Source organism: Homalodisca vitripennis, chromosome 5, assembly GCF_021130785.1.
Source record: "Homalodisca vitripennis isolate AUS2020 chromosome 5, UT_GWSS_2.1, whole genome shotgun sequence".
Classification (NCBI taxonomy): Eukaryota; Metazoa; Arthropoda; class Insecta; order Hemiptera; family Cicadellidae; genus Homalodisca; species Homalodisca vitripennis.
In genome coordinates, this window is record NC_060211.1 from 166403302 (window position 1) to 166429942 (window position 26641).

A 26641-nucleotide genomic window follows, 5' to 3' on the forward strand; every position below is an offset into this window, starting at 1 on the left:
TTATCCGTAGACTAATGGATACAGTTTTGGATCTCTAACTGAGATTGTGGTTTATAATCCAGGAAAGGCCTTAACGAGTATAGTCATAATACGCAGTGTACAACAAAGCCGGCATAGCTGAACGATTAGGCTTAAAGGAGAGAAAAAAATTATAATGTTTGAAACTAAAGTATGTAATAAGAACTAAATCAGCGTTATTGTGTTTTAATAATTAATTAGTTAATTTTTCAAATACGTGAGATGTAACTTTTTTCTACGACCTTGTTCCTATTATAGAAATACAATAATTGCTTTTAAACATTCAGTCTCATGCTCTTGAACTTGGTTGGTATTCGGTGGTCTGTTCTTGGTTGTTGCTCCCAGAAGAAGAGAAGACTTCTTTTCTCGATTTCTTCTCGTTCACACACTGGCATCGGGTGATAAAGTTGTTTCTGTATATTTTGCACGCCTTGCATCATCTAAGTTTGTTTCTAAATTGTTGTAAAATTTAGTGAGTGTACGTTAGTTGTGGACCAGCCTATTTGTCTCACTTATATAATAAAAAAGACGAATCTAGGATTGTGATTTTTAGTGACTTTGGTGTTTTACAAATTCTTTTTGGTTAGCCGGTAGGATATTAGGATGGCCCAATCAAAATTTACTGATATGGCTAATCGATTAGGAAATAATCCAAAGGGCTTAGGGACTGGCTTGAAAATACTTGCTGCTGCTGGTGCAGCAGTGTATGGAATAAGTCAGTCAATGTTCACAGGTGAATATTTCTAATTTTTAAGTATCTGTAAGGCCTATTTTGCATCACACATGTAGGCTATATTACTTGGTTAAGGACTAAGGGTAAACTAAATATGAAGTTATTTTATACCTACTATATCATGTTCGATAAGTGGACCCGGTTTTTTATATCGAAATTGGCAAACGATATTAACTTACGTAATCATAACCATTGATATAATCAATCGATACCGTTTAATTATTTTGAAAAATTAACTTAAATAATCCATATCAACAGCTGTAAACACTTAAAAATAATACTCGTAATGTAATATTTCAATTTCATGTAAGTAACATTTGATTATTAAAAATGGCAGTCAATTTTAGAAAACTACATGACATTGTTTGGAAAGATGATAAGATATGTTTTTCGTGACTTCAACATGTTGGACTCGTACCGAAAGACCCATTATGTGAAATTTGTGGGAAAGAAACAACTGTAACTGTGAGAGGAGCAAATATGGTCGTCATCAGTTTTCCTAATTTTGGTTATAATAATTTGTTTGATCACTGTAAATATTAACCCTCCGAGTGTTTTGCGTCAGATTTCTGACGGTTACGAAGCACCGGCCGAGTGTTTTGCGTCAGATTTCTGACGGTTACGCAACGCCGTAGTTTTCTACCGAATTTACAGATTGTCGATAGCGATATCGAGATTATTCGAATACTATGCGATTCTAGAACATCTAGGCTACATGGTGATTGTATAATGCCTTCCGTTTGTCGAAAAATTTGCCGTTTTATTTGCTCTTGCATTTGTAGAAATTCAGCTGTGCCAGTTCATTTTGACATTAGAACGACAAACCTTTGTTGGTGTCTGTAGTGTTTAGTATTGTTTTAGTATTTTAGTATTGTCCACTGCCCAGGATGTAACTGTGGAGTACATAAGGAATGTTTCTTGAACTTACAAACACTACTGGAGGCCCCTAATGGCCCGAAAGATGAAGAAAGTGTGTTAGTGGTTTTTCCCTGAAAACAAGGTTTTTGTACATAGTGTATAGAGTTAATTTTTCATGTTTTTTTACTCAAGGTGTTAAAAAAAGTGTATAAGTGTATATATATTTTTGTTCAGTAATAAATTGTGTACAAAATGGCTATTTTGATTTTTTTATAAAGTGAACAGGAAAAAAATAGAAAAAATTCACATTTTGGAAAGTTTCAGAAAATTTTTTTTGAAGTTTTAAGTTTCTACCCACAGGAAAAATTCAAAATTGAAGTAAGTGTTTCAAACCTTATATTTTATAGTAGCCCACATATTCTAGTTTACAAATATGTATACATGTATGGAATTAATTTTAGTTATTGATGTTTTAAAAATATTTTTTCTAAAAACACTGCAAAAGTCACAAAAATGGCAAAACACTCCTGGGGTATGTAATACAACACTCGGAGGGTTAAATTCATATTTGAATTTAAAACATAGGATTGTTATTGAGGACTATATATACTTTTATATCGATTGATAGTATAGGATTTGAGATGCGAATATTAGGTATCGATGACTACATTCTTCGATATAAAAAACCGGGTCCGCTTATCTTACCCTACCCTATTTTCCCCTTATGTAAGTGTGTGGGTCAGTTTGTTATTAATAGCCTGGGTTTGCAGTGTAAGTAGCCACCAACACAGTTAAATCATGATTATTGAATCATCAATATTCATGACCATCTAATAATATCAAAAACAGAAAACAAGATGTTGGACCAAATAAGCACAGCATTCATAATTCCCTTGATAACATATAAATGTCATCAGCTGCTGAAAGTATTTTAACACAACTTCACAGCTAAAAATAAAAATATTTTGCCTTTATTTTTAATTTTAGGCTTTGGCAAAGTTTAGTAACTAGATTGACAAGTTGTAATAACTGTATATTCTATAATGAAGCTTAGTTTTGTCAAATAGCCGATGATGCACACTTTTCCTGGAGTGGTAACATTGAAGTAGAAGTGAGAATCGTTGACATCCAAGTGGAAAGGGTTGTAAGGATTTTATATAAAATGTAGATGTAAAATAGTATTTGTTATCAAAAGCATAATAATTTTATGTAACGTATTTAAAGCTTTCTTTTTTTTGCCTGTTTACAGTTGAAGGTGGTCACAGAGCTATCATATTCAGCAGGTTAGGTGGTATCCAGAACGACATCTATACAGAAGGACTACATTTTAGGATACCATGGTTCCAGTATCCAATCATTTACGATATCAGGTAAGCTTGATGTCCTGCTAGTATATTTTTTTTTAGCTCAGTAAAAACTTACTGATGTCTAGGTTTGAGGGAAGTAAATATTTAACCCTTTCAGTTCCAGCTATGTTTTAAATGATATCCACACAAAATAACGGCAATATTCTAAGGGATTTGCTAAGAATTTCACCTGTTTAATAGATCTTTTAAAAGAATATTTTTTCATTCATTATTATTTATCTTAAATCCAGAAAGTAATCACACGTTTTTAAATGGTGCAGCAGTGGGTGGAACCACAGCCGCCATGTTGGTGTCAAAACACTGTGGTGTTTAGTATGCATCGAGCTGTAGTTTTGCACGGTCTGTATCTGGTTAAAAAAAAACCATAAATCAATTGAAATCAATCACCAACTATGTGAAGTTTATGGAAATGGAATAATGAGTGAAAGCAGAGTAATGCAGTGGTGTATTGACTTTAAAAATGGTACACCAATGTTCATGACGATAGTCGTAGCGATCAGCCTAGCCTAGTGACTGAAAATTTGATGTTGAGAATCAGTGACAAAGTTCTTGTGAATGACTGAACTCTCTGAACATTTCCCACAAATTTCACGACGTTTGTTTCCATGAATTGTTTTAGGGAAGCTTGGATACCACAAATTTTGTGCTAAAAATCCTTACGGAAGATCACAAAAAACAAAGACTTGCTGCATTGTTAACTTTCCTTGAATACGACAAACATGGTAATGAACTTCTCTATCGTTTTGTTGCTGTTGATGAAACATGGGTGAAGCATGTCAACTGTGAAACAAAAATGCAGTCTATGGAATGGGAGCACACACATTAAAAGAAAAAGTTTTCCAAACTCAGAAAGATAATGGTAACTGTTTTTTGGGATTGTAAGGGTGTGGTTCTGGTTGATTTCCTTGAACGAGGATCAACAATCAACGCAGAGAGGTACTGTGAAACATTGCAGAAGCTACGGCGAGCTAGGGGAAAATTGCAAGACTCCAAATTCCAGGAGTCAAGTCTGTGATAGTATCAGATTCTATATGCTGCACTAAGAAGAAGGTGAACTGGAGCTAAACTCAATTTTAGTTTATCGTATGTTAACGAAAAGATCTGAAAATCCATAAAATTGCGCAGTTGAGGGCTTTATTTATGATTAGGCTCTCCAAAGTGTTATTTATGATTGCAGTTCGATACATTGGTGCTAAACTTCCCAAAAGATTTTTTTATGGAAAATTGTTTTAACACAAAATTATTAATTTTAAATCTGATTTTGTTTGTAATAGGTATTTGCAGACTAGTTTTAGGTATTTTACATTGTACTATCAACACTTACTTTTTATATGTTTTTATTTTATTAAAAACAACGAAATCTTACCTAACCATAACTCTCCTGCACATTTATTAACTACCCTACCCATATTTTAACAAACTTTCCCATATCTCAACACATCATACCCATATCATAAACCTATCTTACCCAGGGCAAGTATACTGATCTTGAGGAGAAAGAAAAAAATCTTGCGCACCTGACTGTCACTCACATACTTCAACTGACTATACTTAAAGCAGACTGCTGCACCAACGTGTTGTGTGTGCTGCACCCTACTGACTCCCCCTTACTGTTGAAATAAAGTAAAACAATACAACAACAACATATTAATGTTCAATGTATGTTTTTTCATTACGATTATGTAAATTTTTGGTTATTTTTAACTGAAAACATGCAAAAAGTAAATGTTATTTTTTCATAAAAACTGGTGTAACAATATATTAACTTATTTGGGTTAAGGGTGGTTTTTTAAAACAGGGTAGCCATTTAAGTTTTTTATTGACGATGGATGGTTTGAAAGGATAATAGTATATTAGACATTGGCTATCATTTTATGTTATGTTACTAAAAGTACACCACTACGTTTCTAGGATTGAAATGTACCCTCTTTCTCAGATGTTAAAAAACAAACATGTACTTAAAACCTATAACACTTGGCAATGAACTGCCAATAAAAATATTGGTATCGTACCCGTCAATAGCTTTTGAAGACCAGACAAGAGAAAATGAATCCAGACATTTTCAGTGCACAGAAGTCAAGAGCACAAACAACACGCCACTTGCCATCTGCGCAAGGTAAAGAGGGTAGATTTTAATCCTCGATTCGTAGTGTTATACATTTTGTAACATATGATAGCAAATGTCCTACTAGGGTAACCATTATTAACGGTAACTGTATTATAATAACTGATCTTGGGTTTTAAAATTTCTGATTAGATGAGAAAAGTGTAATCTTTAAAATCGTATCGTATTTTGGGGTGTTAATATTGTGTCCCAAGGTTATATTAAATCAGTATTGCATTTTGTTTTCTCTACATATTTTATCGTTTGAAATTTCAGGTCCAGGCCAAGGAAAATTTCTTCTCCCACTGGCTCAAAAGATTTACAGATGGTATCAATAGGTCTCCGAGTCCTGTCACGACCAAACGCTTCCAAGCTCCCAGAGATGTATCGACAGTTAGGTCTGGACTACGATGAGAAAGTGTTGCCGTCAATCTGTAACGAAGTCCTTAAATCAGTCGTTGCCAAATTCAATGCCTCACAGTTAATAACAATGAGACAACAGGTAAGCCGAGAATAGAGTTTACAGTTCAGAGTTGATTAAAAAATTAAAACTGGAAGGCCAAGTTTGTCAAATATTTATAAAAAGTAATATACTATGTCTGCCAAATATATGTAAAACGATTGAATAGCCTTTAGTAAAAACACTTTTAAAAATTGTTATGTACTCATTTACTAGGAAAATTTCTTTAATGCTACCAATTAATAAAAAAAAAAGTCTGAAAATCTTCTATCTACCAATGAAAAAGACAGTTCAATTCAATTAAGTATAGATTATTTGTATTGTGACGTTTAACGGCAATCAACTGTTTAATGAGTTTAATTTCATGCATAAAACTAAAATTTGCCAAAATTCCAAAAACAAAATACTACAATCGTGAAATAGTGGCTCCTCACTTTCTTTTTCCTCCAGTCCATTTGTCAAGACAACAATTTTAGTCCTGGTAATGTAAGTTAGTTCATCCATTTTTATCTTGGTGCATAATTAATTGTATCACTCCTTCATGATTTCTCACTATGAAATTCACAAAGTTAATGAGAAATGATGTATTTCAATGAGTTAACAGTTTTTTTTTTTACCAATAAAATCAAATTACAATATTAGCGGTACTTTGGATTGTTGTCACAATTTAAGCTATCACACTAAGTTACTTTGTTGATGGTCCTTGTATAAAAAAACTTAATTAGGACACTATCTGATATGTTTTCCTCATTTTTAATATATTTTGTTATGTAAATGGTACTATGAAAGTTGAGTTCAGCTTCAGTCCACCTTCCTCTTAGTACAGCATCTGGAATGTAACGCTGTCACAGACTTGACTCTTGGAATCTGAAGTCATGTTCTTCTGAAGAGATGCAAGAAAAATCAGCACTAAGAAGCTCGAAATGAATGCTTTACATCGTTTGACATCAGAGACACCTAGACTACAAAATATAGTGTAATCTAGGGGAAAAGACGCTGCACTAAGAGGGAAGTGAACTGGAGCTGCACTTTAACATTCACATTGAATAAACTCTTTCCACCATAGTTAGGTTATGTGTAAATGGCACTTTACTGTGGCATAGTGATGACTTTAAGGTTACTCTTGCAAATCACTTTATTGAAGTAACAACTTAGTACATTGTACTAGCTGTAAATACTTGTCACATAAAGGTGTGTAACCATTTTGCTGCTTAATTTCCAATATTTGTTCACAGGTATCATTGAAAGTGAGACAAGAGCTGATAGAGAGAGCCCAAGACTTCAACATCATTCTAGATGATGTTTCCATCACAGAACTGAGCTTCGGCAAGGAGTACACAGCTGCAGTAGAGGCCAAACAGGTAAACTTCAGCATTTAGGATATTCTGCGTAGCAACAACATTTAATTTATGGTCGACCAAATATAAAATGCTCTCATCCTAGAAAAAAATTATTAATGTACAGTGTTTGATGTTGAAAACACATGCAATGGCTTCCTTCAAGTGTTGTGTGTATTGCCTAGTTAAAATATTAAAGGAAATTACGTCTTGTAACTATTGAAATACGTATTCATCATTTTATTTTCAATGCTCTTTCATGTTGATCTTTACATTAACTATATAGCAACAATAATGTAAATTATTATGATTTCTTTGTTTAAAGGTTATTTTTGACGATGGAAGGATTATGAAGGAAACAGGATTTTTCCGGACATTTGCCATCGTTCAGTGAAACAAGAAAACAGTAACACTACGTTTCGAGATCTGCAATCTGATCTCTTCTTCAGGTAAAGAACTAACCTAATACATAATTACAAACTAAGTTAAAATAAACAAATCTTACTAAAGCGTTGTGGCACGCCTAAGTCAGGAATCACAACCTACATGTTGTTGTCAACTTCACTAACACTAAAGACATGCACTTAATACAAAACTATACAAAACACTAATCATTAAAGGTAAACTACGGAAACAGGTCACAATGCGTCTTCACTCGTCTACTGACCACCTACGACTAAGCCGGGATTATCGGAGAAAATTAGAAGAGTAGGTAGAAAGTACAACATTAGAACCGCGTTTAAAACACACAACACTCTTAGACAAAGTCTCGTAAAAACAAAACCAAAAAAATGGCACACAGGATTCCAAAAACTGTGTTTACAGTATAAAATGTAGCTGCAATAGGGAATACATAGGCGAGACAAAAAGACCACTAAACGTAAGGATAAAAGAACACAAAGAAAACACGAGAAAGGGTTTCACAGAAAAGTCAAAAATTGCACACCATTGTTGGTCCGAAGACCATCATATGAATTGGGATGAAGCCCACATAATACATCGGGAACCACATTTCTTCAAAAGGAAATTAATTGAGGCAACATACATTAAATTGGCAGACCAACCAATCAGTCAACCATCAGTCGAGATTAGGCCGCTTTGGTTGCCAATTCTAAAAAATGAACTAAAGAGAAAACCAAAAGTATCAAACGGATCGGATATTTGTAGTAAACCAATGCGGAGTCACAATATGGTTTTAAGAAGTTCATCTCGCATGAACCAATAATAACGAAAGGGCCCATTCCTGTTCCCCTTCCCTTGTATTTCCGCCATCTTGTTTTAGCCAGCCGTCACGATTGCCATTGGCTAGTCCCTCTGGTCAGTCGTAGGTGGTCAGTAGACGAGTGAAGACGCATTGTGACCTGTTTCCGTAGTTTACCTTTAATGATTAGTGTTTTGTATAGTTTTGTATTAAGTGCATGTCTTTAGTGTTAGTGAAGTTGACAACAACATGTAGGTTGTGATTCCTGACTTAGGCGTGCCACAACGCTTTAGTAAGATTTGTTTATTTTAACTTAGTTTGTAATTATGTATTAGGTTAGTTCTTTACCTGAAGAAGAGATCAGATTGCAGATCTCGAAACGTAGTGTTACTGTTTTCTTGTTTCACTGAACGATGGCAAATGTCCGGAAAAATCCTATTATGATTTACTAAACCTTTCTTTACGTATCGTTCATGTAAAGATACGTTTGGCGTACTAAGCTTTTCAAGATTTAGGTATTCATCAAATATATATGTTGGTTCAGTGAACATGTACATCTAAATTTTAAATCTTCATGTGTCTAAGGGAAAAGCCATTTTTTTGAACATGTCCAGATACACCATTAACTTGATAATTTTGTATTCATTATACAAAAAAGGTCTCTTACACCTTTGTTTGCAGTAAGGCACAAAAACACATTCTTGTAGAAGTTACATTTTACATTGTTTCATGATAGTTATTTTGTATAACCTAAATAGGAAAATCATAATAAAACATGAAACGAATGTGTCATCTTTCAGTAATTCAAGCATTGTATTATAACATTCAACATGTTCATATTCCATTCCTCTAAATGAAAAAAATGTTTTTATAAATAAGGAAATTTTTCTTTGGAAGTTGTAGGCGTTCAAAAAACAATTCAAAATTTTCCAGTGTTGGTATTGACGTATGTCCGTAGGTTTGACTTTTAGGACAATGTACAAAAATTCTTCATTTTGTGCCACATTCTCCTTTGTCAGGCACAGTCAGCCCCAATGCAGAAACACCAGTGTGTACAAAGTGACATTAGTCTTTCTAGTTACAAGGTCAAAGTTTAATCAGGGGGAATGTGTGCTGTAGCAGTAGTGACTGAGATTTGCTGCATTCAAAAAAAAAAAAAAATACAAACACCCTTGTATTAGATGTCACCGTTTATTCAGAACTAATACAAATTCTCTGTTATAACAAGGGTTAATGCAGGGAAATTTGATGTAGCATCATCATTTGATGCTCATAACCTTCTGATTTTACTGCTATTAGTTAGGTATTATGTATAGTTACAAAAAATATATAGTTGCAAAGTTTAGTCCATGTTTTAGAATTGGTATGAAAACATGTTTATTTCCGTAGTTATCAATAAACTAACGGTTATTTTCAGGTAGCTCAACAAGAAGCGCAGAGGGCAGTCTTCGTAGTCGAGAGAGCAAAACAAGAAAGACAACAAAAAATTTTCCAAGCTGAGGGTGAAGCAGAAGCTGCCAAGATGATATCCTTTTATGACATATTTTTAAGTCATCTTTTATTGAGCAAACAATGATTTAAAAATCTTTTTATTGAAGCTGGTACTCAAAAAGTTAAAAATTAACAATATTATAATAACTTTAATTTTTCTCTCTCTCCGAGCGTGTGTAATACTGCAATATGGTTAGTAAAATTTATCCCAATAGTGGTAAAATTAGTAAGTATTTGGAACTGCATAAAAAGTAAATTTGAATACTTCTTTACTAGTTTTTTTACAACTGAACATTAGCGAATTGCGTCAAAAGATTTCTCATTTTTTAAGCTTAATCCATCTTATTTCAATGAAATCAGTCCTATTAATAAAGTTTGTCTTAATCAATACACTCAATTTATAGGTTCCATGTGTCACACAAGAAGAGTATAGTTTGAGGTGTTGTCAAAACAACAAGTTTTATACCCTTTTGAAGTAACGAAGTATTATCCTTAACTGTATTGTTTACTTGGGTATAGCTGTTGGACAGAACCCTGGTTACCTGAAACTGAGGAAAATCAGAGCAGCTCAGAGCATTTCTCGAACGGTAAGTTACAAACCTACTCTCTGATATTGATTTTTGATCAGTGACATTAACATAGATTATTTTATACAATGTTTATTACAACCCTACAACATAGGGGTATATTTCAATATCAAAAATACTAAAGCTGAAAACTTAGATTTACACAATGTGTAATGATTATCCAAACTTTTACATAGATTATACATTATTCTTTTTAAATTTATAAAAATATTTAAACAACAGATATGTTGACGATGTCTTCGCAATATTTAATAAGAATGAAAATCTACAAAACTTTATCTCGACCCTAAATTCATTTTACCCTACAATTAAATTTACATACGAAGTTGAGCAAAACAATACTTTACCATTTTTAGATGTCTTAGTAATTAGAAACCAATCGAAATTTGAATTTGACATTTACAGGAAACCGACGCATATAAATAGATTTATTATCAACGAATCTAACCATCCACCTCAACAAAAAAGAGCTAGTTTCAACTCAATGATTTACAGACTTTTGAATACACCACTATCTATCGATAACTACAACAAAGAGTTAAACTACATAAAACATATTGCTATTTTTAACGGTTACACCACACAACTTATTGACAACATACTTAACAAATCCATCAAAAGAAAATTAAGAAAATCTAGAACAACATTACTACCACTTCAAGATAAGAAACAAGAATACATCTGTACAACATACAGTAACATTTCAAATCAATTGCAAAAAAATTTTTAAAAAACATACAAACAAATCTATCACTTATAAAACAAACAACAAATTATCACAAATATTAGGAAATCCCAAGGACAAAACCACATTCGAAAACAAATCAGGAATTTATGAAATTAAATGCAACGACTGTGATAAATTGTACATTGGCCAAACTAAAAGGAACATCAAGACACGATTTAAAGAACACTTTGCACATATAAAATATGGAAGAAATGAAAAATCTGCTGTGGCGAATCACTGTATTGAATCTGGACACACCATCTCTAATAAAAATTTACGATTATTAAAAGAAGTTACTAACACAATACACTTAATGCTTGGGAAACATTTTACATTAACACAAATCAAGAAAAACTTATCAACAATGAAGACGGACCAATTCAAAATTCAGTTTTACTCTCATCTCAATTTATAAAGAAATTAAAAATGTAATTCTGATTAAATATTTTATACTGGCTAACCATACATCCAAATTGTTAACCATATGTTATTATAAAATTAATTATTATTTAAAAATGTAAACATTTGATAATTTGTGAAGTGCCTGATGATGGAATCTTTGATTCAGAAAGGCCTTGCACAGAATAAAAATTATATATATTGGAAAATGTTGAATTTGTTTATACTAGTGATAGTACGATTAACATATTTTTAAACAAACTTTCAAAATTAACAGAGTTTAAAGCCAAGAATTATTGTTAGTTGATAGGAAAATCAGCAGACTTACCTTGAAAACTACCTTCTAGGGTCTACTGATTTGAAAGAAATGCTCTGTACTGGGTAAAAAACATTCCAGCGCAATACAAAATTTCTAAATATACGAAAAATAAGTGTACTTTTATGTATTCTTTCAAATCAGTGGATCCTAAAAGATAGTTTTTAAGGTAAAACTGTTGATTTTCCTATTAAATAGTAACAAAAATTTCAAAATAAAATTTAATTTGCATTCCCCAGCCACCAAATATATAAACAAAAATCGTAGTTAGGGCAATTCTATCTCAAATTAACACACTCAATATACTTTACCATTCTAGGTTTTGGTAACATTTGTGGTATACTAATAGTGAATGCTGAGACTAAGAAGAATACCAAATTGTACATTTTTATCTCAAACCTTAATCTTAATTGACCTAGAGAATTGGGAGAGGTAATTTTTGAACATTTTTATGCGACATAGACATAGACATACTTTATTTGCACAAGACGTTTACAATATGTACATACACATAGAAAACAGGTGCATCGTCAAACCTTATGAAAATTTAATAAGGTCAATTAGTATTAATTTACAAATTACAGAGAAAATAAAATACTTATCCTAAAAAAAATAAAAAATAAAAAAAACCAAGATACAAATCACTTTCAAAATATTCTTGTAATCAATAAAATGCTGTGTTCAATAGTTCATTTTTCATTTTTCTTTGAACTCTTTTTGGTTCATTTCCTTATATGCCGCAGGTAAACCATTGTACAGCTTCAACCCCGCATATATAGGAACTTTTTTGAAAAAGAGCTAAGCGATGGGATGGATATCTTAAAACGAGACCATTTCTTGTATTATAATTATGCTGAAACTTGAGATGGTCTGGCAAAGCATTTTTTTCAAAGTGAATATAAGTTAAAATTTCATGGATGTACAATCCTATTACTGTTAAAATATTTAAATTTACAAAATGAGTTCTACATGAACTATAGTGGGTTGGAGTTTGTAACTATGCGAATTATTCTTTTTTGGATATTTAAAAACATACTTGATATTTGAGGATTGGCCCCACAGAACTATACCGTATCTCAGGATTGACTCTACGTGTGCATGATAAATAATTTTTATGGTATCAAGGGGGACACAGTCTCTCATATGCAAAAATACAAAAGATATTGACCTAATCTTTTTTACAAACATTTTCTAAATGTACTTTTCCAACTAAGGTTTTTCGTCAAAAAATACTCCCAGAAATTTATGAGAAGGTACTAAATTTGGAACATTTAAAAGTTTCAGCGGTTTTTTCCTTAATGAGAATTTTATAATTTGTGTTTTATTAATGTTTTGTTTTAAACCATTAGCACTAAACCAAGAATCCATAGCATTAGATACATCTGAAATTGAATCAGGGAGCTCAGTATTTTAATCTGTTTTTTACTAATGCTGTTGTATCGTCGGCAAACAAGATTAAGTCTCTATCTATGGCTTTTGGTAGGTCATTAACATAAATTAAAAATAAAAGGGGACCCAAAATAGAACCTTGAGGGACACCTGTAGATATATCCTTCCAATTAGAAAAAAATTTTGAATTGTTATCCAATATAACAGTTCTTTGTTTTCGATTTGTGAGATAAGATTTCAACAGACTAAAGCAATTTTATTTTATACCGTAATCGTTTTAATTTGAGTAACAATACTCCATGGTCCACGCAGTCAAAGGCCTTAGACAGGTCACAGAAAAACACACGCTGTAGCCTGCGACCTGTCAAGTGCCACCATCACCTCATTTGTATAAATTCTGTGAGAGCTGACCTTGTCCCAACATTTTTGCGATAAACCAAACTGTTTACTGTAAAGTAAGTGATTATTTTCAAAATAATTTACAAGTCTTAAGTTAATTACTTTTTCAAATATTTTTGACAGATTACTTAAAACTGATATGGGGCGATAATTGCTTAAATCCTTTTTTGAGCCTTTCTTAAAAACTGGTGATATTTTGTGAATATTTCAATTTTTTTGGGAAAACTCCTTCTCTCAGGACATTGGTTGATAATTAATGTGAGGGGCCCTTGATATTATATGAACAGTGGCTTTTATCAACTTGATAGGTATTTCATCCATCCTAATGAGGTTTTTTATTTTTCATTGATAAGATTATTTTCAGTAATTTCACCAGTATTGCAAGGGTTGAAGCTAGACAATGAAACCCCAGCCTCACAGCAAGTGAGCTTCATTGACATATGAACTCCATTAACGGTGGCTCTCTTTACATTGGTATTTAAAACTATATTTGAAAAATAATCATTAAAAAGTCTCAGCTACAACTTGAGGACTAGAAATGTCTTCTCCATCCTTGGACCCATTCAATTACAATACCAGTTTTAGTTTTAATACTATTGTGGCCAAGTTCTGTATTTACTTATATTTTGCCAGGCAGCTTTAGATTTATTTTCAGATTGAACTATGTAGGCGCTATTTGCCATTATTTTTGCTGCCTTTACTACTTTTTTGAATGTTTTTTTGTAAGAACTTGACATAATTTAAAAACTCTGGATTTCTGTTTATTTTTGCTTCCCAATGAAGTTCCCTTTTCTTCTTACTAGATATTTCAATACCCAGAGTAACCCAATTCAAGACTACCGGTTTAGTCTTGGTGGTCCTCTTAAAAGTTTTATGAGGGAAGATATTATTTCAATGTCATTATGAAGTTACTTAAAAAATTGTTGTAATTTTTATTAACATCAAGGCTGGGTAAAAATTTGAGATACACTTCTTTCCAAGCAGTGAACAAAACTAATAACATTAATATCTGAATATATTCTCTTTTTGATCACAACATCATTTTTGTTCGTATTTTGGATTTTTTTTTGACCAGGTATATTTAAAAAAGATAGCATTATGGTCAGACAACCCTAAAATCCATATTGATTTTAATCTTTGCATTGTATTTTTTATTTGTTATAATGTTGTCCAAACAGGATGATGAAGACTGGGTTATTCTAGTTGGTTCCTCAAATTGTAGAGAACAACCCGTAACACTCTATTAATTCTTTAAAACTTGCTTGAAAATATACTATTTTCTAAAATATTTACATTAAAATCGCCTGTGACAATAATTGATTTATTACTCATTCGCTGTTGCAAAAAAGAAGAGAAGCTTTTCAAACTTTGCAAAAAAATAATTTCTTTACCTCGTAATTAGGAATTGTATATATACAGATATAACAATAGAGTTTTTAAATCAATGAGTTCCACAGCGGAACACTCAAATATTAAATCCCTGATTCAAACCTAAGGAGATATAATTCAAAACTTTATATTTACAACTAGCTTCTTACCAATAAACATGAAACCTCCTCTCAATGAATTTTTCCTAACATAAAAATCAGCTATTCTAAAAATTATTTAGTGTTCTCTAATAACACAATGGAATAATTGTTAAGCCAGTGCTCGTTTATAGATATTATTTTAATTTTTGAATTTAGCTGAGATAAAAATAAACATAATTCTGAAATCTTATGGGGGTTAAAACCTTGAATGTTATAGTGCATTATCAAACTGGAGTGAATATTGAAAGAAGCTAGTTTTGGGTTATTTAAAGAATTACAGTTTGCAGATACATTATCTTTTTCACCTAAAGTCAGTTTAAATTAACATTTTCCACTAGTCCTGTACTATCAGTTATACTACTATTTATATTACTCTTGTTTATAGTACATTTTTGTGAAACTTGGTCAGACTTAACATAGACACATTACTCTGCTTTTGCACATCACCCACTAGCGTAGACCTCACTATTTGGCTGTACTCTTGAGAGCCTGGCACCACCCTCGGGCTCACTGGACTCTGTGTGGTGTTCTGCGTTGTCTCCAAGTTGAATGGGTCTAAGTCTGATTGGGCTGACAGAGGGCGAGTTCTCCTATCTAACAATAAAATAATATCTACATCAGCTTACACTAAATTAATAAGCTAATTACGATATATTTCTATGTTATTAATTCTGATCACTAAACAAATAACATGAAAGGAACCAAGTCCAGGCCAATAGGATTTAAGACTATATTTTGGTTATGATACTCGCAGTTGACTGTTGAGTTGAATAGATGATTAATCTTATGTTTAGTAAGATTCGTGAAGAAGGCAGCCCAAGACATCGTTTTCCTGTTCACTTTTTTACTAGGTTTATGCTTATTTTTACGTTTTAGAGTCTCACATCTAAAGATGAATAATGCTCTCCTGGTTTCCTTTTGACATCCATCGTAATCAATATTAGCAGAAGCAAAATCAAAGACAGGAGCTTAAAGATTGAAATTGTTTTGCAGATTGCCAACTCCCAGAACAAGGTCTACCTCAGTGGATCTGCTCTTATGTTGAACATCAACGACCCTGCTTTTGACGACCTCAGTGAGAAGCTTAAAAGTAAGAAGTAGCGTAGTTACATCTCCTAGTTAGTTATATAGACAGAAATTAGTTTCTCAGTGCCTCGAGATTGGATTGTGACCAAGAAGGGAGAAGGGCCAACTGGAAATGTCATTCAGATAAAACTATTGTGTACTCATATTAGTAACTGAATTTTGTATTTGGAAGTTATGAACTGGTGGTGTCTTGTTATTGAAAAATTGTAATAAAATCAATTAGTTTTCAATTTATGTTTTTCTTACACCAGAAGCCCCTGTACAATACATCGTTGGTGCTGTGCTAGCTTTGAATTGTTATGCATTTGTCAATTTTTCACTTGATTTTTTTAGTTACAGTTACGACTTTTATTACTACTTGTTAATAAAATGTTTTACTCGTCTGTTTTAAGGGTTATTTTTAAGCCTATATCCTTCCCATTGATCCTGTCCTGTGTATGCTTTGGGGATTAAGGTATTTATACTTTGGTAAATAGAAGTTTTCCATTCTTACAATCCAATTTCAGAATTTCCAGGTACTTTATATTACATTTTTAACACAATACATAGTTTTTCGAAGTAACGACCGAAACAATAAATATAATCTCTTTATGTCAAAGAAATAAAAAATTAATTATGTCATAAATCTTGTATTGTGTCGACAATTTTTTAAAGTACGTATACGAGTTTTTTGCTTGGTATATGTTGATAGAAGTTTAAATACCACAATCTCTTATCGCAATTAATTAATTTTAATTTGGTTTTTTGTTATTAACATCATAAATAGCCTTAATTGACTATATTTTGTGGTACGATACTTAAAACAATGATAATGATCTGCGTGTTATTGATACCAATTTCAAAGTCAAGTTGTTAATCTATCATGCTGTTGTCATTTATTGTTATCATATTTTATTAATTAAATTCATGTGGTAGAAATGCATGAAAGTGTACATATAAACAAACCACAGTAGAACCTCAATAATTAAGACCAACAACTGCAGCCCAAAAATCCGGTGAACCAGAAAAAGTCAAGAAAAACAAAAATAAAAGTAAATATATTTATAATAAACAGATACAAAGAAGTGTCGGAAGACCTGATAAAACTTTACAAAGGTCTTACGTAACTGATTGTAGCTTTTTTTAATTTGCAACTATAAACATTGAGTTTTCTGTGATCGTGGCATTGATAAGAGGCATTGACACGTGCATCTCAAACGCGTAGTACGTCTTTGACTTATTAAGTTACTATGTGCATTCTACTTACCAAAACTGGTTCAAGTTAACCAGAGATCTTAGAGGGGTCGAACTTACAAAGGTTCTATTGTACTATAAAATGTCTTAATTCATTCTATGTGTCTATATTTGCACACGATATATTTCAATGAATGATATGTTATTGCAAAATAAGAATGTATTAATACAAAAATAAACAATTCTAAAATTTTGGTTTTGGATATTAGGTTACATTTCGTCTTTCTCATGATTCAGGCATTATCACGTTGGATAAATTTGCACTGTTATATAAATAAAAATTATAAACATAGCGTACATTGTAAAAATCAACATTTATGAAATAATATGATCTTATGGCTTACTCTTTGAAAATGTAGACTTAAGAAAACAATATACGTAGAAATAAAAATAAAATTTTAGTGTAGGAGTTCGTGTATAACCTTTGCAAAAAGAACTATGTCCTAAATGCAGTGTAAAATTTCAGTGGTTATATTTTCTTTAATTTTACATTCTCACATATATTTTGAACTAAAATTAGTAATCAATTGAAATATTTAACAATGTTTTATACAGGTCCAAGAATGCTCTTAATTTTTTCTAATGATAAAACCTGTTCTCTCCAATTCACCCTGAGGTTAGATTGGTTTACAGGCCCGCGGCCATATTTCTCACCCCAACCGGCCAGGGGGGGTGGTGGGGAGGCGAGCGCGGCTGTGACCGACACTGTTCAACAAACGGCGGCGCAGATAGTCACCAGTCGAGCGTAAAGTCCACGTCCACACACATTGTAGACAAATGTACAACTACCTCTTTGGAACTCAAATTTCTTTATTGCGACATTTTAAATTTGGCTTCAGTTAAAAAATAATGCTTAGTAACTTTAGAAGACATTCACAATACTTCCCTGAAACTTAATTTCACAGAGAGCTTCGGACACTGTATTAGTTAAGGGAGTTACTACTGTAGTTTTTGTAATAAGTAATTTTTATGTAAGGGAAAATTAAAATAAACTAATACGTTTTTTGTAGTTTCATTCTAAACCTAAAATTAGATCCTTGTCATCGACAACTCCAAAAATGTAAGTTCTTTGAGATTTTGTAGTTTTTTAACATTTATTTAGGTTTTAGATGTTTGACACGTAGGTTTTCCAAACTGTGCTAAAAGGCTTATTTCTTATTAATTATACTTTTATACAATTAGTATTGTATTTACTTAACCATTTTCGTATACAAAATATTTAAATATCAATCAGTTTCCTCTCAATTTATTCATTTTAGCAGCATTTGCTTATTTGTAGGATAGTTGTGCTTTTAAATGTGTGTCTTTTGTGAGGCTTTCAGTGATTTCTTTTAAGAGGAAGGTGAAGACAGGTAGTCATTTGAGCATTGTACATATAATACATCTAACCATAGTCAACAACACAATTAATGTGATTTTGTGCTTTTAATGAAATAATTACGAAATGAAACAAAATGTCAATTTAATGTTTGATTAGTAGTTAACAACTTAACTCCTAAAACGCTGAATGTAAATTTCTGTACTTCCACCTAACGTCCCAATATCATAAAAAATAAATTTTAATTTGTTTAAAGCTCTATTTGAATTTAGTATTTTGAAGTTATTGTAGGACAAAAAATATAAAATCTGAATGTTTTTAAGGTTTTTTATTTTTAACAGATTAAACTGCATGAAAATACCAAACATGGAATTCGCCAATTTCAAAAGGTTTTCTGAGTATCAAACTGAAGTACTCATCTGGCATAGTTAAAAATCGCTATTTCAAGGAAATAAAACTCCTATTAGTCACCTACAACTGTAAACAATGTGTAGACATAATCATGCAACAGAACACAAGAACAAAGCTTATACACGGCGATCTCAAGAGTTGCATTTGCTCTCTTTCCAGATAAAAAAAAAAAAAACACCAACATAAAGTCCAAAATGGCAGTTGGTAGCTACAAAAATCAGTTTCTGATCAATAATAGAAAGCAAAGAACAATGAAATGAAGCACAGCTGTTGTCTAGTCTTCAGTCAACGTTCTAGAGCATTCTATCATTAGTTGTACAAACTACAATTCAAGGCAAAAAACAAAAATTTAAATTACGATATCTCCTGTTATACGCATTTTGAAAAAATTTAACCACTCAAGATTTTCCATAATACGCTTGAGAAGGGTTAAGGTTTATTAGCGTAATAGTACATAAACAAAGCTTCAACACAAATATATATTTATTTTTCCTTTTACCCATAAACTAAAGTGATTTAAATATTTGTCAATGAAGTAATTATTTTATGAAGCTTTTTAATAGAATACCACTTAAAAGATTAACACAATTTTATTAATCTAAATTGTGCAATCCTTATGTACTGTGGATTAATGTCTTATACAGTGGGATAATATCTATGGCATAATGTAAGTTTTAAAGAATAGTAGAGTAGTTGGCAACTTGTTTTTGTTTGTTACAAAAAGATTAGATCTACCCAAGAAAATTCAAAGTGTTTCTAGTAGATTGAACAATTCTGCAATTTTGTAATAAAGTTATAAATTTTAAGAATTAAAAACCACAATTTCTGCGTAATTAATGATAATGTGTTGTGATGATGGAGAAGTGGTAGTGAATAAGACAAACTAAAGAAAAACTTAATAAAAAATACAGCTGACTGTAACATGCTATTACTTAACTGAGCTTATTGTCACTGTATTATTAAATGGGTTAAATAATCTGTGGAAATAGAAATAAAAATGTATGTATACTTCTGAAAAACGTTTGACCTATATTTTGGTGTTACATTCGTACAATTAAACAACTGACTTGTTCATTTTGACCTCTTCCTCTAAACCCCATAGAACAAGATTAGAAGCACAAGGTAGGTAAAAATATGAACAGTGTAGTGCAATGACGCACTTAATTTGCCAACTGGATTGGTATTTGATGTAATTAGTTCAATCTGATAACACCTCTTCTATACAGAATATAAAAGACAACTATTGTACCTATATTTATCCAAAGAGGTAACAAGGATAGTATTTTTTATTACTATCTTATTGTAATAAAAAATAAGATAGTAATAAACCGATATAAAAGAGCATCGAAAAACCTGGCAGAATGTATCGTAATGAGTTATCGCACAGAGGGACAGACTTCCTTTTGACTCCAAAATCAACAGAGTTCTTCCTTAGATCAAGAGGAAACTGTATACTAATTTTAATGTCTCTACGACTTCCCTATCCAAAGTTGACTTCCCTATCAAAGTTAACGAAGGACAGACAGAAGAACTGCCCTTTGACCTTTTGACCCCAATATGTCTCCACCTTTTGACCTCAGTTCTTCCTTGGACAAAAAAAAAACATGTACGAAGTTTCAAGTCTCGAGCTCTTTTCTATGGTGATGTATTTGCACAGACAGGCGGTCTGTCCTTTGATCCTCTGATCCCAAAATTAATATCTTGTTCAACTTAAGAAACTTTGTAAAATAACTCTCAAAGCAACCTATCTAATCACGCTAAATTCTTGGCAATCTTTATTAACAAAATATTAAATTGGGATGCACATATTAATTATCTTTCTACTAAGTTGTCTAGAGTAATTTATCTTCTCAGACGGCTTACATTCTGTATTCATATATATTTTCTGTATTCATACATATTATGTGAGAACGACTTATTTTGTCTTTTTTCAATCCATTATAAGATATGGACTTGTAGTGTGGGGCAATGCAAGTAAGATTAATAATTCTTTTCATTCAAAAAAGTCTATAAGAATAATTACTAACTCACAGTATTGATATCATGTAATCTTATAATGTAATTAATTAAATAATTAATTGGTCTAAAGATGTCTATAGGTAGTTATAAAAAAAAATTAAGTTAAATTTAAATTTAAGTCATAACTAAATAGTTTTAAAATTTTACTACTACCAACAACACGATGTAAATAATGCCCTGTCAGGTCCTTAATAATTTGTATAAATATATGTATATAGTAAAATGTAGATGTAAATACAGTATCCCGTATTTTATTAATCTCTTTAGTAAATTCCATAAAAAAAAATGTATGAGGTTGTCCTTGTAATAACGTTGTGAGGCTGATATGTCCCTAGCTCGACCACTACGTTTTTGCTAATACATTTTTAATGTAGCTTGTTCAGTAAAAGTTCTGATACGTACAAAATGAATAGTAAGTTGTGGTATACTTTTTTTAAAGAAATTCCAACATGGCCAGACTGGCGTGTTGCTGGCCAAACCTTACACTTTTGATATTCACTGTTTACTGAGTTGGATACAAATTATAATACTGTTTTAAAAATTATTACAAAAAGAGTATTAAATCATGACATAATTATTATTAAATTCCAACATATCCGGGCCGGCTTCATGAACATCAACAAAACTTGAAAGGAAATATGGCTTAAGTAAATGGAAGTTCACTGCAATCATGACAGTTTTACTAATCTAATCTGGATGAATTATACAAGGTTTATTTGGAAATATCGTACCGTTTAAAAAATGAATAATAAAAAAAGTTTTTCAAGCTAATTTAACTTTACATGAAAGAACATTCCTAGAACATAGTTTGCTGTGGACATTTGTTCGCCATTCATTAAACATTCTAACACACTTTCTCACCATTTCATCACTCATTGCACCTACACCGTAAACATCTTTAACTTGACAATAAATTTCAGCCGGTTTCACATTATTTGAATTCAAAAATAAAATTATAACATCTTACAGTTGGTGTGATCAATAATTAATTGTATTAACAATTTTTTATGTGCACAGCAAAGTGGTAACTACTTGGAGCAATCAAACTGGAATCCGTGAGAGCTAGTGGATAAGGAAGACTAGTACGCATCCACAGCACACAGCAGCAGCGTTACAATAAAACTGTACTTATTTCCCGAATACGCCTTGTATAACATTGTATTACATGTATAACTTAGTTTTGCACTAACAACTTACAAAGAGAATGTGGTTGCAGGGGATCCAAGGAAAACGATTATGTCAGAATACATCCGACTAATCAAAGAACAAGGTTAATACATTAGACTGGTCTTTTAGATATTTTATAATTAAGTAAAATAATTGATTAATTTAATTTTTCAGATTCCGTTTTACAATAGAAATTCTCATGTACTTGAACATTTTCAAACAGTGGATTATAGTGTCTGCGGAGAGAGAGAGAGCTGTGTGAGTTTTTCTTCAGACTTGAAATGTGTCAAGAACATAGTGATACTGATATGATTATGAGCAATTTACATTTTTCTGTAGTGCTATAAATAGTGGTTGGATATTATGACATTTAAAAATATTGAGATTCTTTGGTATTATATACACCAAAAATAGAAAATTTTAAAGTTAACCTTTATGAGCGCTCATGTGATAGGGGTGGACGGCATCACCGAAGCCTGCACTGATAGCCAGGGGCATTTCTGATCAGTACTTTTCCGACGGTTTATCATGTTGGACGATCTGACACGTGATCTGACGTCTGGAAAAGTACCAATAAAAATGCCCCTGGCCATCAGTGCAGGCTTCGGCACCACCCCACATTTCTGACGAAAAAAGAAAACATCCCTCGAGATAGTATCTAAATTCTAGCTCAGATCACATGAGCGATCGTAAAGGTTAACTTCGGTACTACTAGTAACATATTTATAATAACCTAATCTAACCTATTTATATCATACAATAACAAGTAGGAGATAGGGACAGAATGGCCTCCTTTAATACCAAAGTACCAGTATTCATATTGGCTCGAGTCAATTTACTTTGTATAAACACATAATTTAGTTTATTGTGAAAAAATATAGGAAACTTACCCCAAGAAAGATTTAATTGACAGCCATGCCTATTTTACGAGGGCAAATCAAATATAAACGGTAATTTTGCTCTTGACTGTACCAAACACGTTCAGGAACGTGATGCAGCTGTGGGCGATTGTAGTTTTGCTTAATAGGAGTGGGGGAACTGCTTGTTCATCACACTAGCGTTGTGTTCTGCCTTCAGTACAGCCATGACCGAGCGAGAGGTACATCCATCTGTTGCGCAACGCATCGTCATAAAATTTTTAACAAATGAAGGTGTTAAGCCTTCGGAAATTTTTACTCGTGTGCAGGCACAGTTTGGGGACACTACTCTGTCTCAAAATCGAGTGTAATGGTGGACCCACGTCTCATCACATGTGACGATGCGCCTCAAAAAATCTTCACCTTCTTCTTGAAAATCGTTGCAGAAGTCTCCCAGCAATCTCCGACCTGACCTGTTTTTGATTTCCGGTCAACAAACCTCGGAACCCAGCGAGCACTAATTTTTCTGAAGCCAAGGTGGTCTGTGATTGCAGACTGAACACTCCCGTAGCTGATACCAATTTCCGACGAGATTTCTTGAACAGTTAACCGGCGATCACCTTCAATAAGCTGTCGAACCGCACTAATGTTGTCATCTGTAAGACTTGACCTTGGGCGTCGACCGTGACTTTCGTTTTCAACACGTTCTCGGCCATCTCTAAATTCTCTGGCCCACGTATACACTCGATTTTGAGACAGAGTAGTGTCCCCAAACTGTGCCTGCAAACGAGTAAAAATTTCCGAAGGCTTAACACCTTCATTTGTTAAAAATTTTATGACGATGCGTTGCGCAACAGATGGATGTACCTCTCGCTCGGTCATGGCTGTACTGAAGGCAGAACACAACGCTAGTGTGAAGCAAGGCAGTTCCCCCCACTCCTATTAAGCAAAACTACAATCGCCCACAGCCCGCATCACGTCTGAACGTGTTTGGTACAGTCAAGAGCAAAATTACCGTTTATATTTGATTTGCCCTCGTAGTTGGGGTCATCAGAGGTATCAATAGATTAACATGAACCTATCTCTAAAGAGCAGTGTTACTCCTGACATCCTTCTGAGCATATACTATGCTTACATTCAAAGCCATCTTAGCTCCGGTATCTCCTTATGGGTAATTCCTGATGGTGTAAAAAACTTTTTACGTTACAGAAGAGAGCAGTCAGGTTAATATGTGGCGCTCCGGATCAAACCCATTGTAAACCTTTATTTCATATGCCTAGGAGTAATTTTCATTGCCATCACTGTACGTCTTCTCAACCTTGTTGCATATTAAAGAAAATATTAATAAATTTAATGACTCAACCAGTATTCATGGCTTTAACACAAGATATAAAAATGATGTAAACACGAAAAGTTGTATGTATACTAGTACACAAAATAGTTTTGAATACATTGGTATAAAAAATGTACAATGTTTTACCAAATAATATCAAGAAATTGCCGTACAATAAATTTAAATCAGCAGTTTAAGAGCTTCCTAGTCGAAAACTGTTTATATGAGGTCTGTGAGTATTTTGACGTAGTTAAATCTAACTTTAACTGGAAAATATTCTAGCCTTAGTGAACTTTGACTATTGTTATGGTGTACAGTCTACAACAATAAAAATCTTGAATCTTGAACAAATGATAAACCTTTTCATAGGTAATAGTTTATTTGCTTTATACATTTCTTATAACCAACTGTCAGACTCATATATATAATGGCAATATTAGTGTCAGCTAATGAAGTAAAGAGACTGAAAGTTGTTATTTTCAGCTAAACCGTTAGTCTTTAATTATTCTAGTTTTTTTTACTGTCTGACGGTTGCTGTGTAAGATTTAAATCTATGAAAAAATTTGATATTTTCAATCCTTTTCATATTTTTATCCTGACTAAACTAGCACAACTGACAATTAATTTTTTCTAAAAAGAATTCCTTTATTGATTTGACATAAAACTAGGTTGCGTGCTTAAATAGTACTTTTATCCCCCAGACAATATTATAAGGAGTGGCTCTTTGATAATACACAGGGGAAAGTGATCTCATTGGTTCATTTAAAGCAGGATCCATTCCAAAACAAGTTACTCATTCCTTCTAGTGAGTAAGGATGGTCAATGTAAAGCATGGTTCTTACACTGTCACAGCTGTTACATCTCTAAAAATACCAAATTACAGCAGTGTACACGGTATGTTGCACTTTTTCAAAAACTGTAAATAAAAACCAGGAAATAGTCAATATTTTTTGCTGGCTTCCACCAACCTCCTCTCCCAACAAGGATATTGGGCTCTACTAAGTATAATAGTTTGCCCTAAGCCCAAAGCAAAAACTTAAAAGGTGCTTCATTACTAAATTCTATGTTTTATGTGAACTTTATTTTAACTACCCAATACTAGAAATAATAAAGGAAATTAAAATTCAATTGAAATAGTCTTTCAGGCCCAGTCAGAAGTAGATAGATTTTCATGTCAACTGGTATATTGATCATTTATTTTTTATGAGATATATTTGTAAACGATATCTAAAACAAATCGTTCTAGATAAAAAAACTTTTATTACACAAGGGTATGAAATGTTATAAGCATTCCAGAACACCCCCCTATTTTATCTCTAAGCCCATTCATTAGCAATGGAGTTGTGATTTTTTTTTAACAGGTGCTATATTGGAACAAAAAGTTGTGCCAAAGTTAAATTTTTCATCTTGTTTGTGTTATTTTTGGGATAGCTATAATTTCCCAAAGCTGTGTTATATATAAACTTTGATGAGAGGGGTGGTCTTGGGCTCTGCATGTTCAGTTGTGCGCTAATCTGAATTTTGATCCGATCTGAGCACATAGTGTTAGCTTTTTGTATCTGTGAATGATCCAACTCGTGCTCACAGAAGAGCAATGCTGTGGTTTGCACATGGTTGCCATAAGTGCGTATGTAGGCATTCCTCACCTAAAACTCGCACCAAGAGTTAATACAGGCTTTAAATTCACAACTTACAATCTCCAATGTTTTTAAGTTCTTTAATGTGTAATATCCCCTACCAAAATAATTTTGCTATTTCTTTTTAAAGATAATCAGTGTATTGTAACAAGTATTTAAACACAAAGTCAGAGTTTGGGCTATGTTTAATGCATATCTAAACTGTGCATAGTTCTTAAATAATCTGTAATAATCTATGATATAACAGAAGTAAAAATTCTGTCAGGAAGTAAACTCATATATTTTTCTAGTTTTTTTTTATTTATTTAAATTGTATGTAATAAAAGTGTGTAGTCATTTTATTAATTCTTATTACATTTCTTTTTCAGGTAAAAAGATGTAATTAAGATGAAACAGCATGTCTCACCAAAACGCAATGGACAAAAATCCACACCGTTTTTAATACTGCTGAGTTGTGTATAATAAAAAATTCCGTAATGATTTTTGCATTATGATTGGAATATTATAATTAAAAATTTTGTATTTTTAGTGATAAATATTCTTTTAGTTACTAAATTAATACTGTGTTTAACTGATTTATCTTTACTATTACAACATGTTCTGCTGTAAGAATAATAACTTTTGTTTGTGTCAGTTCACAAGCAGTATTCTTTGAAATATGTGTT

The 26641-nt window shown here is 32.3% G+C and overlaps 1 protein-coding gene across 5 annotated transcripts; it reads left to right on the forward strand.

Annotated features, from left to right (window-relative positions):
* Positions 1-363: 363 nt before the first annotated feature.
* LOC124363102 (prohibitin-2-like) lies at positions 364-26464 on the forward strand. 5 transcript variants are annotated; one of them, XM_046818223.1, is made up of 9 exons: positions 365-751; positions 2859-2979; positions 5357-5582; positions 6776-6901; positions 9496-9603; positions 10079-10156; positions 15909-16005; positions 22199-22252; positions 26345-26464. In XM_046818223.1, the coding sequence occupies exons 1-9, from the start codon at positions 622-624 to the stop codon at positions 26356-26358; spliced, it is 954 nt and encodes a 317-aa protein (XP_046674179.1). In that variant the 5' UTR covers positions 365-621; the 3' UTR covers positions 26359-26464. The 5 variants fall into 5 exon arrangements, 4 of the variants coding, with proteins under 4 accessions (XP_046674178.1, XP_046674179.1, XP_046674181.1 ...); XR_006922520.1 differs by lacking the exon at positions 22199-22252 and adding an exon at positions 22324-22407 and having other exon boundaries at positions 366-751; XM_046818222.1 differs by lacking the exons at positions 22199-22252; positions 26345-26464 and adding an exon at positions 17868-18236 and having other exon boundaries at positions 364-751.
* The last annotated feature ends 177 nt before the right edge of the window (positions 26465-26641 follow it).